Source organism: Rattus norvegicus, chromosome 6, assembly GCF_036323735.1.
Source record: "Rattus norvegicus strain BN/NHsdMcwi chromosome 6, GRCr8, whole genome shotgun sequence".
Taxonomy (NCBI): Eukaryota; Metazoa; Chordata; class Mammalia; order Rodentia; family Muridae; genus Rattus; species Rattus norvegicus.
Window position 1 is genome coordinate 60,552,132 of NC_086024.1, and position 14,333 is coordinate 60,566,464.

At 35.0% G+C, this 14,333-nt stretch overlaps 1 protein-coding gene and 1 pseudogene across 12 annotated transcripts in view; both read left to right on the plus strand.

Annotated features, from left to right (window-relative positions):
- The window catches only part of Dgkb (diacylglycerol kinase, beta), a 756,320-nt gene that overhangs the window by 184,031 nt on the left and 557,956 nt on the right, over positions 1–14,333 (plus strand). For 6 of the 12 annotated variants that reach the window (XM_017594328.3, XM_063262364.1, XM_063262360.1 and 3 more), the window contains exons 3-4: positions 2,835–2,911; positions 6,066–6,086. In XM_017594328.3, the coding sequence (XP_017449817.1) occupies positions 2,835–2,911; positions 6,066–6,086 (98 nt within the window). The remainder of the gene's footprint in view (positions 1–2,834; positions 2,912–6,065; positions 6,087–14,333) is intronic. The other 6 variants (XM_063262362.1, XM_017594330.3, XM_063262366.1 and 3 more) reach the window with 1 other exon arrangement.
- On the plus strand, positions 6,295–11,764 carry LOC103692620 (thyroid hormone receptor-associated protein 3 pseudogene; annotated as a pseudogene).

A 14,333-nucleotide genomic window follows, 5' to 3' on the forward strand; every position in this document is an offset into this window, starting at 1 on the left:
TTTCAACTTGTACTACAAACCTATAGATGATGATGATGATGATGATGATGATGATAAAAACAGTGTTTTCATAAAAACACACTTTCAATTTGACAATTCTGAAACAATTAATATATATAAATACCTATAGACAACTGATATTTTTAAAATGAAGCCAGAAATATTCACTGGAAAAAAGTTACTGTCATCAACAAATGGTACTGTTCTAACTCTATTTGTGCTGTGAAGAAGAATGCAAATAGATCTGTAATTATCTACCTGCACTGAACTCAACTCAAAATGAGTCAATGACCTCAACATAAACTAAGCACACTGAATCTGATAGAAGGGAAAGTGACAAATACTCTTGACCTTAGTGGCATAGGAGAAGACTTCCTGAAGAGAACACCAATAGTATAGGCACTAAGGTCAACAATTAATAAATGGAACCACATGAAACCGAAAAGCTTCTACACAGCAAAAGACACCAACATTTGGACAATGGAGGTACTGATCTGAAAGGTTTTTACCAACTTAACATCTGATGAAGAGCTTGGATTCATAACATATAAAGAACTTAAGAAACTTGCTTTCAAAAAATAATCTGATTTAAAAATTGGCTACCCATCTAAAGAGATAAGTCTTTTTTTTTACTTTTTTTTTTATTAACGAGTATTTCTTATTTACATTTCAAGTGTTAGATGCCTAGAACAAATGAAACTCAAGACGGATGATCAAAATGTGAATGCTTCACTTCTTCTTTAAAAGGGGAACAAGAATACCCTTGGCAGGGAAGGGAGAGGCAAAGATTAAAACAGAGACTGAAGGAACACCCATTCAGAGCCTGCCCCACATGTGGCCCATACATATACAGCCACCCAATTAGACAAGATGGATGAAGCAAAGAAGTGCAGACTGACAGGAGACGGTTGTAGATTGCTCCTGAGAGACACAGCCAGAATACAGCATATACAGAGGCGAATGCCAGCAGCAAACCACTGAACTGAGAATAGGACCCTCGTTGAAGGAATCAGAGAAAGAACTGGAAGAGCTTGAAGGGGCTCGAGACCCCATATGTACAACAATGCCAAGCAACCAGAGCTTCCAGGGACTAAGCCACTACCTAAAGACTATACATGGACTGACCCTGGACTCTGACCTCATAGGTAGCAATGAATATCCTAGTAAGAGCACCAGTGGAAGGGGAAGCCCTGGGTCCTGCTAAGACTGAACCCCCAGTGAACTAGACTGTTGGGGGGAGGGCGGCAATGGGGGAAGGGTTGGGAGGGGAACACCCATAAGGAAGGGGAGGGGGAGGGGGATGTTTGCCCGGAAACCGGGAAAGGGAATAACACTCGAAATGTATATAAGAAATACTCAAGTTAATAACAAAAATATATGTATGCACTCATGGCAACTAAGAATGTGCTGAAGCTTCATTGAAGTATCAGTCTTCTGTATTTTTGAGTAAAAACGTATAGTTGTTGTTTATGATCACTAAGCCTCAGGAAAATTTGGAAGAATTATATTCAGGTGCTTGGAAAAATTTGCTCATTTCTTTTCCATGAAAAAGCTGAAAAGTTCAATTTCTCACGTTTCAAACTTAGTATTTACAAATTTTCATGTTTTGAGAGTTTCTCTTTGTAGCCCTGGATTTCCTGGAACTCTGCAGAACAGGCTGTTCTTGAACTCAGAGATTTGCCTGCCTCTGCCCTCCATGTACTAAGATTAAAGGCATGTGGCATCACGGCCTGACTAAGTATTTGTGCATGAGACTTTTTTATGGGACAGGGAGGCACTTATTCTGCTACTTCCTTCCTTCCTTCCTTCCTTCCTTCCTTCCTTTCTATACTATTATATTTATATATTCATTTATTTGTTCAGAGACAGGATCTTACTATATAGCTTTGGCTGTCTTGGACTCAATATTGTATAAACAAGTTGAACATTTATGTAGTTTTTCATTTTCTTCCATTATATTTCTCCAACTTAAGGAAATAATAAATTTAAAATGACTTGATCAGAAGTTATAATCTTATGAAGACTTGTTTTAGTTGAAATTTTAATGTAATATTTATCAGCTTCTGAGATTATTTTTATACAGTGATACTTATCACTACTCAATATGAAAGATCCTAATGGTTTTGTTTGGTCACACAAAAACTGATCCATTTGAATGTTCAAAGCAGCATTTTTTAGATTAACCCAAACTCAGGAAAATCCAAATGTAAATTTGTTGATAAAAAGTATAAGATGGACAGGGAGTGTAGTTCTGTGGGAATTAATCACTGTTGCACTCAGTCTACAACAGTGATACGGATATGAGACCAGCAGCTGTAATTTAACAAGGGGTAATGATACTCTCTCTGTCTTTTTAAGTTAGATTTATTGAATTCAGTTAGATTATTACACTATCCAAATACAGCAAGAAAACATAAAAATCTCTTTTATTTGTCACTAAGTATTATAATAGACAGACTGTGACCTGAATCCTGAAGAATGTACTTGTCAATGTGTGTGTGTGTGTTATCTGTGAGTGTATATATGTGTGTATATATATGTATATATATGTTACTTTCATTAATTTTTGTCATTATCTTTTATGACTGAGTAGACTTTGTGTGCTGGAGATGTACGTCAATGGGAGAATGCTTATCTCACTTGTGCAAGAACCTGTCTTTACTCCTCAGCTTCCTGACCCCCTCAAAAGACATTTTATGTGTTGATTTTAAATTTTGATTTCTGTTTTTGATGATTTTTATTATATATCTTTGTTTTTTTAAGTTGGACTACATAAACATATTAAGATTATATAAATGGTTTGTATGTTTTTTTCTCTCTCTCTTTTGTTCTAGATTCTACAAAGAAATTAAAGGATGTTCTTGAAGAATTCCATGGTAATGGTGTGCTTGCAAAGTATAATCCTGAAGGGGTAAAGCTTCCTTTTTTTCTTTATCAGTTTAATAAAGTGCCTGCTAGATGAATTTTCTTCATGGAAAATTCTAGAAAAATATGTATATGTGTGTTTATATAAATGCACACACATATACTTATACTTCTGCATATATATGCATATGTATTTGTGCATACATATACATGTATATATCTCACATACCATAAACCATTAGCACATTTCATATAATAAAATTCATAACAAATAGATACTTCAGAGGGCCACTAGTTATAGTATATTTTATACTACACTTATTGATGAAAATTCTTCTAGAGTGTGTGTTTTTGAGAAAGTGTATATCATTAAAATACATTGTATGAGGGTTTTTTCCTAGAAGTTAGGAAACAGGATTAGATAAAAAAGAAGGATACAGTTAATTATCCCCCTATGTTCTGTAGCTTTTAATCTAAACTGTACATGGGTAAGGGATAGGGACTAACTGTTTTCAGGAAATTATTCCTTAAAGAAAACTTTCGGGGTGGGTATAACCATTGTATCTTATGAAGCCACCCAAAGGACAATTAAATTCTCCCCTTATCATGTACTTATTAATTTATAAAGAGTTTGTCTGCTCCATAAACTCCTTTTGAATACACTATTTTACAGAGTTCATTTACAAATTATTTGTGAAGTAATTCTCCATTTAATATCAGCTGAGTGATATTATATACTGTGTGCTCACAATTGCTGTTAGTTTGTAGCCCCATAAACTGATCTTGCAATATATGAAAATAAAAACAAACAGATTTCCCCAAAAATATGTCTACATATGTCATCCAGAATTGTTTGTAGATTGAAATATGGTTTTTTGATTTTACATATTTGTAATAGTACAATTCCTTCCCATCCTTCAAGATATTTCTTCTGTAGAATATGTAGTTCAATGTGTAAATTTTGTAGTTTTCTAATCTCCACCAGTCTTTATCATAGGTTTTTTTGTTTGTTTGTTTTGGTTTGATTTTAGCTGAGGTGAGACCTCACTTTGTCACTCAGGCTATCCTCAGACAGGCAAACTCTTTCCACAGCTGTCCAAGTGTGACATGCATACCACATCAGCTTTCATTTCATGTTTTCTTTTCTCGTCACTATAAGTCATAACTATACATTCCAAATGTAGCCCGTGTTTCACAATGTGACTTTAGTGATTGCCAATGATGGAGAATGTATCAGCCTTTATAATGGCATTTCCCCTATTAGATGCCAAGAAAGAATCAGATACATGGCATGTGCTTCCTTGCTATTTTGTGATTATAAATGTTACATAGTAAAAAAAAAAGTTAAAATTAGTGGATAATTATTATAACACAGAAAATCTCAGAGTCCAAGAGAATAGATTGGGGGAAGAAGAGAAGACAACAATAGATAAATTTTAATAAGCTACAATTGCCCCAGTGATACCTGAAAATATACATCTTTACATATAAACTTAAAATATTTATTTTTTCTAAACATAACAGCTGCTTGTCAGTTCACTTAGAGTTTGTATATGGCAATATTGCTTGTACTGTGCCGTCCTTGTCTAAAGAACTCCAAGACTCTCTCACACTATCTGTTACCTGATGATTATAAGGCACAGATGTATTAATAAATACAATATAATGTCGTCTCTTCAGTAATGTGTAATTCTCCATGAATAATAAAATTTATTGAAAACATTAAGATAGTACTAGTTGAAAAACAAAAAAGTAGATTTTATTATGACCCAAGAGCAACTCTAAATTAAGAGTAAGTAGAAACTCTTATTTAAATTATTAATAATATTTATTTAAGATAAAAATGAGTGATTATGACTCCTTTTAGAGTAAGTCTGTATTTTACAAAAGTATCTAGAAAACAACTAGAAATATCTGAGGTAGATAATGAAACACACCAAGGTTATTTTTTCTAGAGACTAATTTGGTTAATTAAAAGATAAACCAATGCTATGAAAGAATTCTTATAAACAAATCACATAAGAAGCTATTTTCCTATCTTAACTGATCAGATTGCTACAATGTTACTTGCACAATTATATATAAGTTAGAATTTGTGTAAAAAAGAACTTAAGAAAAATTTAATCACACCTAGTTTTAGAAATGATAAGTCCTCCCTTACTTTAAAATAATTGTCATTACTTCCATGAAATGTTTTGGCAAACTGAAAGAGAAGCACATATTCCTTGTGCTTCACTTATATTTGCAAATAAAGTTATTAAAGGCATTGTTTAGCTTGAAGTTGGTTAAAACAGTATAAAAGGTTGTATGGAAAACTTCTATCAAAGAAAATGTGGTCTATTCAGAACTGTTTTCATAATAAATAATTATTAGATAATAGATTTGAACAGGATGAGTTATTTTTAAGTTTGCATTTAAAAACGACTTGACAGCCCTTTCTGGAAAAATTGTGTGATGGAAACCTAAATAATAGTTTTAAATGTTCTCTAAAATTTAAAATTTTAAAATATCTGATGTACCTAAATTAACAAAAGTAAAGTTTTAAATATATATTCAGCAAGATATAATGATGAATCTCATAAAAATAGTAAACTTTGGTATATGAGAAAAGCCAGCTTGTTTTTGCATGTTTCTCTTTTTTGTTTGCTTGTTTTTGTCTAGGATATCAAACTTGACTCCAAAGTGTTTCAGTCTGGGACTATTTGATATCTTTCACTAATAAAAGAAAAAAATGTAAGAGAGGAATAAATAAATTTTAATATACTTTTATATATACACATTTTTATTACTCCCTCATGAATGCTGTATTCATAGTTGCTGTTAATCCTTATATTTGAATCAGACCAATAGAAACTATTGGTGTATATGCAAAGAATCGTGTACTCAATTATTCTCAATTTTTGGTTTAAATCAGACTCACAAAGATCTTTAAAAGCATGGACTGTTGCTTGCCTCCTCCCTGCTCTAGATTCTCCTTGAGTGTTTCTGGGTTTGGGCTCATGATTTGCTTTCTGGACAGTTTCCCAGTGTATGCATACACGGTTGTATTGCATTAGAATTTTGACATCCAGCTCCAAAGGGTGCATTATAAAATCAATCTATCCTCTTTAAATTTTAGTGAAAATATCAGCAGAATTAGATATATCGGTACAAATTCTTTTACATTAACACATGTATTCTTTCTTTCCTTGCATGCACAGAAACAAGATATTCTTAACCAAGTAAGACATTTTCTTTTCTATTGAAATCTACTTTCTGATTTGAACTATGAATTACTCACCCATACCACTAACTATACTTATACTAACTAGGCTAACTAGGTTCCCATAGCATACAAGATCACCCAGAGTACATAAAAGTATAACAGAACAACAGAAAATCCCCCAATTACTATCACTAATAGAGATCTGATGTCATAACCAGATGAAAATGTCCAATGCACAGACTTTTAACTTAGAGAATCTGGAATTTACTTTTCTTATTTTACCAAACATATTAACTTCAGGTAAGTTTATTTAAATGAATTGATAACCAGTTTACAGCGTGTTATTAGAAAACTTAATGAAAAATAAAATAGTAAGGACATTTAAATTTTATTTTGTTTACAGTTCTATGTTCACTATGTGGAGGAAACAAAGCTAAAAGGCTGCTGATATTTCACTCTTTCAGGAAGGGCATGCAATCTATTGCTCTGTCAATGAAGATCTGTCCTGCGAACACAGCTCTTCTAGAAGTTCAGTGAAGGGTATAGCATCTATGCACGTTTTGGGGTGCTGGAAATAAATATTTTGAATAGAGTAGATATACTATAGCCATGTTTTATCAATTCAAGAATATGTTTGGTCCTGAAGAGAAGCCTCAATGGAGATATGTTTGTTGTGTGAGTATAAGAACAGGGGTCTTGGCACCTAGCACCCACCTAAAAAGGCTGGCACAGAAGTTTTGTACAACAATTTCAATTCTGGAAGGCAGAGAGAGAAGGATCCTGGAAGCTTGCTAGCCAGATAGCCTAAACAATCAGGGGTCTCCAACTTCAGTGAGAAACCCTGACTCAAAAGAATGGAGAACAATAAAGAAAGCTGGCATGAAACCCTGACCTTTCTTTATGAGCACAAACCCTTTGTCGTGCATACATGTTACGTGATCTCTCTAGGAGCACACATTCTCTTACTTACATTTCTACTGCAGTGACAAACACTGTGATCATGATGGGGGACATGGCAATGCACAGGCAGGAATGGTGCTCGACTACTAACTGAAAACTTACATCTTGAGAACTCATAATCACAAGGCAGAAGGAGCAAAGACACTGGAAATAAAGAAGTTTTTTAAAACTTCAAATCTTGCCTTCAGTGTCACACCTCCTTCCACAAGACCACATCTCTCACTCGCTCCCAAAAAGTTCCACCAACCAGGGACCAATATTCAAATATAGTAGCCTATCAGAGACATTCCTATTCAAATGAACATATATATATATATATATATATATATATATATATATATATATATATATATATATATTTCTCCCAAGATGAGGTTCTACTGAGATGATAGTCACTGACCATAATAACAGTTTTCATCCTCCATTGCAGAGCACAACCTTTCCTCACTTTGTCCCACAATTTTGTAGAAACATTAGCTCCTCAAATGCAGGTTCCATGAGATTTAATGATACTTCGCAGGCAGTTGCACGGAATAAGTGATTGTCTTCTATCCCAGCATGCTCAGCTCATCACCACTAAATAGCATTGCTCAGCATCTTCACTCAACAAACACATCTTTTCATACCACCTGCATTATCACTCTCACTTTTTCTTCAACCACCTGAAGGTTTCTATGTTCTTGTATCTGACACAGCCTCCATTCTGCATGCTAGTACATCAGTAGCTAACTGATCAGTTGTAGAACAGAAAAAAGAAGCAGACAAGGTTGGAGAGTACCACCTGGAGGGCGGGGGCTAAAAGATGTGGTGAATGTGTATGTTGTTGCTCTTAGACAAGAGCAACATTGTTCCTGACTGAGGTCTGGAGTTCTCTATGCATTTTCTACCAGTAGTTTGGCTTAAGGCTCAGGTATGCTTTTATAGTTTCTATTCCTTGACTCAACTGTGGTGCTGTTTTGTAGTTTCTGTTAAAATCTAGACCTTTCATATTCACACACATGAAATTCTATGGCTTTCTTTGAGAATCCTGTAAACATAGATTCTACAGTACATAATGTTGACAACAAAAGTATATGTTAAATGCCTTCAGTAAGGACATTGATCCTCATGTAATTAACCAAAATTACCATCCCTGTAAAATAAATTATAAGTATTATCAAGCTCAGCCTTTTCTATTAAAGGTAGAAAAATATAAGACAGAAATATGAGGTTATTTTAGAGATTTGTGTTCAAATTGCCCATGTGTATCACTTTCAAAGACAAACTCCCTGGCTTAGTTTACCTATGAAATGCAAATATTTTTCAGGAGTTTATATTGAAAAAGGTTAAAACTTAAAGCATCAGAAAAAGAAGTAATCTGATTTAGTGAAGTTGTTACTTTAGTGCTTAGAAACATGTTTACCTAGTCTCATGACAAAACTAATCCATCCCAGATGGACTCATAGAAGTCAGGTTTTGCTGGATATCCGTCTGGAACACACCAAGTTCAGTTTGATCATGGTTCTGGGTCTTTGAGTCCATCCAAAAAGAGTCCTGTGGGTAAGAGACTACCAATCACAGGCTCTGCATATGGTCAATGTCATAAAGTGGAGAGTGTTGCTTTAGGAGGAGCAGGATATATAAGGTATTTGGAAGAGCAGAAGACAGAGAATGGTAAGGACAAGAGGCAGGCACAGGCAACACTAGAGAGAGGCTGAAAGTGAAAGGGAGCTTCAATGAGGCTGATGTAAAACTGAAATCTGATCCATTTGTCCCAAGACAGACATAGAGAAGCCTTTCTGAAGCAGCCAATATCCTAAAAGATAAAATGTCCATGATTACTTTGAGAAAAATATGCTGACCTCTACAAGGAGGAGTTGGATGAGCAAGATAAGGACAAAAGAAAGGAAAGGAGGGAACCCGAGTTTGATGATGAGCCTGGACTTATATCTCAGATCATAGACTCAGAGCCTGTACAAGCAAAACCTAGAAGAAGACAAGTCAGACAAGTGGGAGAGACTGGTGCATGCAGAGAAGGAAAAGCAGAGGAAAGCCGAGAAGCTGGATAAGGAACCTTTTACATAAAGATCTGGAAAGGAGGACCACGCAGCAGTCAAGAGGAGCAAAGTGTGCACAGGGGCTTTGTGCCAGAAAAGAATTTCCAACTGACTATATGCAAGGTGGTTCAGGAAAAAAGTTCATTATCTCCATCAAGGAACACCTTTGAGAGTCATGACAAGCTGGAACACAAAGGAAACTTTTCCTCATGGAAGTCTTCTTTTTCCATTATTTAGGAGAACCAGGCCAATAGCCAGATGGACTCCTTCAGTGAGGACCTTGCATGATGCAATGGCTTATTGGCTCAGGAAGAAAAGCTGTCTCAGCATCTAGACCCTAGAAATAAAAAGGAGCAGGAAATGAGTTGCATTTTTCATTACATAGAGTCAGCTCAGTCTCACTGTAACTCTTCACAATTGTTTACCCAGCAGAGTGCCGATTGTTTATCATGTTAAAGAGCATCACTTTGGATCCTCTTGAATTACATTGCATGAGTGCTTTATTAAATACCTATGAGAGGAAATGAACAAAAGACAGCTAAAAATAAGAAAAACCCAGAGATATACGGAGGATAGACATTTCCCCCACTACATTGAGACAACACGGTTTAACTCATGAGGAATTAAAACGTCCATGAGAACCTGGCTACAAGATTGAACAAAAATATAAAGATGAACATGTTGACCTTCCCCTTCAAATCCAATGTCATAAAAAGCATAAGAAGAGAGATCTTTAGTGAGGTAAATCAGAAGCATCAATGGATTTCCTAACTCTAGCCACTCAAAAGAAAGGTCAACAGAAAAAAAGCAGAAAGGATCAAAGAAATAGAAGCACTGCAATGCAAAATGACCGTCTAGGCTCTCTGCTTCATCTTTCCCGTCACCTTATTCCTACAAAGCAGAGGGATATGCCAAGGAATCAAAGAAGAGAGAGGAGGGCACCACGGGTTTTGATAAATCCAGACTGGGGAGCAAGACTTCGTGAATTTGTGGGTCTGAAAAACAGAGGCAGCAAAGCTCAGGAACCCCTTCAAATTCAAGCAAGAAAGAGTTTTGAGCCAAGGAAATTTCTGATAACAACAACAACAACAACAGCAACAGCAACAACCACAATGATTTTCCAAAGAAGAAACAGAGAAGAGGAATGGGATCCACAGTACACACCCAAAAGCAAGAAGTATTACTTGCCTGATAACCAGGAAGGGAAGGGTAGTGACAAACAGATGAGCCATGGCTGTGGACATGTAGGTTCATGCTACAAAAATCCATTACCAACCCCAAGTGGGCCCACGATAATTTCAGTGGGAAGGAGGGAGAGATTGAAGACGATGAGAGTGGGTCAGAGATCAGAAAAGACAAGGATAGTTTACAGCCCACAGCTGATTATGGGCCACTCTTAATGGAATCCTTGCTCAGGGGAGAAAGGTGCTTGGAGAGGCTTGTGGCTAAACAAGAAACCTCAAAGTTACTGAAAACCCCACCATACAACCCATCAGGCATATAGAATCAATGATAGCAGAATGTCACTGGTGCTGTCCCAATAGAAAGAGAATGCTGCCATAGAACCCAGTATTAGGTTCATGTTTCGAGCCTGCACACAAAAATGCGCGCGCGCACACACACACACACACACACACACACACACACACACACACACACACAAACAAATCACCACCACCACCACCACCACCATAAACATCAAAATTACAGGAATTGACAATCATTTATCATTAATATTCTTAACATTAATGGACTCAATTTCCAATTAAAAGACAGAGACTAAAGGAACAGATGGAGAAAAAGATCAATCATTTTGCTACATACAAGAAACACACCTCAGCATCAAAAACAGATATTACCTGAGAGTTAAAGGCTGGAAAAAAGTTTTTAAAGCAAACGTACAGAAGTAAACTGGAGTAGCTATTCTAATATCTAATAAATAGACTTTTAACCAAAATTAATTAAAAGCGATGGGAAAGAAGACTACATACTTCTCAAAGAGACATCTATCAAGGTGATATCTCAATTCTGAACATATATGCCAAAAATGCAAGGGTACCCACACTCATACAAAACAATATGAAAGCTTAAACTGCACATTGAACTCTACACATTGATAGCAGGAGACTTCAATGCCCCACTTTTACCAAAGGAGAGGTCATGGAGACAGAAACTAAGTGGCAAAATAAGAAACAAACAGCCATTATAAATCAAAAGAACTTGACAGATATCCACAGAATATTTCAGCCCAGTATAAAAGAATATACCTTCTTAGCACCTCATGGAACCTTCCCAAAATTGACCATATAGTTGGTCACAAAGCAAGCTTCAACAGATACAAGAAAATTGAAAAAGCTCCTTGTATCTTATTAGACTAACATGAGTTAAAACTGGACTTCAACAGCAACAAAAACATCGGAAGCATATAAATTCATAGAAACTTGACAACTCTCTACTCAGTGATTACTGGGTCAGGGGAAAAATAAAGAAATTAAAGACATTCTAGAATTCAATGAAAAACGAAGACATAACATACCCAATATTATGAGATATAATGAAAACAGTGCTAATAGGAAAATTTATAGCACTAAGTGCCTTCATAAAGAAATTAGATACAAGTCATACTGGCAATTTAAAAGTATACCTGGAAGCAGTAAGAAACAAAAGAAAGAAAGAAAGAAAGAAAGAAAGAAAGAAAGAAAGAAAGAAAGAGAGAGAGAAGGAAAGAAAGGGAGGAAGGAAGGAAGGAAGGAAGAAAGAAAGGAAGGAAGGAAGGAAACATAGCCAAGAAGATTGAAAAGCAGGAAATAATCAAACTTGTGGCTTAAATAAATCAATTAGAAACAAGTAGAACAATGCAAAAATGTCAATGACATCAACAGCTAATTCCAGGAGAAAATCAACATGATAAATAAACTTTTAGTCAAATTAATTAGAGACAGTATTCAAATTAACAAAATCAGATAGTAAAAGGAAGACAAAATAACAGATAACAGAAAATCTAAAGAATCATTTAGGTCTTACCAAAAAGGACTATACTCCACAAAATTAGAAAATCTAAATAAAGTGGATGATTTCTAGATATATCCCACTTAGCAAAGTTGAATTAAGATAAGGGTAACAATTTGAACAATCTCCTCAAATTTGTCCATAAAATAGAAATAGAAAAAACATTGCCAAACTCATTCTATGAGACCATGAGACCACAGTCACTTTGTTACATAAGCCACACAAAAAGTCAACAAAGAAAGAGAACTTCAGGTCAATTTTCCTTATGAGCACTGATGGAAAATTACTCAATAAAATGCTCACAAACCAAATCCCAGAACATACTACAAATATCATCAATCATGATCAGGTAGGAATCATCCCATGTATGCAGGGGATGGTTCAATATATGAAAGTCCAACAATATAATCCACCATATAAAGAAACTGAAAGAAACAACATAACAATTTCATGATATGTATTTGAAAAGACTTTGACAAACTCCAACTCCCCTTCATGCTGAAAGTCTTAGAAAGTTCAGGGATACAAAAAGCATGCCTAAACATAATAAAGGCAATATATAGCAAGCTCATAGCCCACATTAAATTAAATGGAGAAAAATTTAATGTAATTTCACTAAAATTAGAGACAATACAAGGCTGTCTACTCTATTCAATATAAAACTTAAAGTTCTACTCAAGCAATAAGACAATGAAAGGAGATCCAGAGGATACAAATTCGAAAAGAATAAGTCAAGGTATCACTATTTTCTGATGATATGATAATATATGTTAGTGACCCCAAAATTTTTATCAAAGAACTTCATACAGCTGATAAACACCTTCAGCAAAGTGATTAGGTAAAAAATTAACTGAAAACAATTCAGTAGTCCTCTTTTATGCAAACAAGAAGTGGACAAAGAAAGAAATTAGGGGAACAATACCCTTTATAATATAAAATTCTTTGGTGTAACTCCAACCAAGGAAGTAAAAGATCTGTATGACAAGAACTTCAAGTCTGTCAAGAAAGAAATTGAAGAAAATATCAGAAGATGGAAAAATCTTTTATATAATGGATAGGTAGGATTAACATAGTGAAAATAGCCATCTTCTCAAAAGTAATCTATAATTTCATTGCAATCCCCATCAAAATTCCAACACAATTCTTTACAGACCTTGAAAAGGCAGTTCTCAACTTTATATGGAAAAAAACAGGGTAGCTAACAATCCTGTACAATAAAAGAACTTTTGAAGGTATCATCATCCCTAATCTCAAATTGTACTCAAGACTAATAATAATAAAATTACATTGTATTGTTTTAGAAACAGACAGGTTGATCAATGGAATAGAATTGTAGACCTTGAAAAAAAGCATTCACCTATAAACACTTCGTTTTTGACAAAGGAGCCAAAACCATAAAATGGAAAAAGAAAGTGTCTTCAATAATTGTGCAGCTCTAAGTGGATGTCTGCATGTAGAAGGATGTAAATAGATCTATATTTATCACCCTGTACAAAACTCAAGTCCTTGTGGATCAAGAACCTCCACATAAAACCAGATGCACTAAATCTGATAGAAGACAAAGTGGGGAATAACCTTGAATGCATTGGGACAGAACTCAGGCTCTAAGATCAACAACTGACAGATGGGACCTCACGGAATTAAAAACACTTTCATAAATTCTTCATCTGACTGAGGGTTAATATCCAAAACATATGAAGAACTAAGAAGGTAGACACCTACAAACAAAATACAGATTTAAAAATGGGTTGCAGAGCTAAACACAATTCTCAACAAGCACACTCTAGTTGCTGAGAAGCACCTAAAGAAATGTGGTCTCCTTAGTCATTAGGGAAATGCAAATCTAAACAATCCTGAGACTCCATGTTACAGAAGTCAGAATGGCCAAGCTCAAAACTCAGGTGATGGCACATGACAGGGAAGATGTTGAACAAGGAATACTCATCCATTGCTAGTTAGAGTGCAAAGCTGTACAACCACTTTGGAAATCAATTTGGAGGTTTCTCAGAAAACTGGGAGCTATATACATATACAGATACATATACAGATACAGATGATACAGATACAGATACCGATACAGATACATACATACATACATACATACATACATGTATACATACATATATATATACATACATACACACACACACACACACACACACACATATATATATATATATATATATATATATATATATATATATATATATATGTGAGGTAACCTAGTAAACCACAGGGAAACTTTCTCAACTATGTCC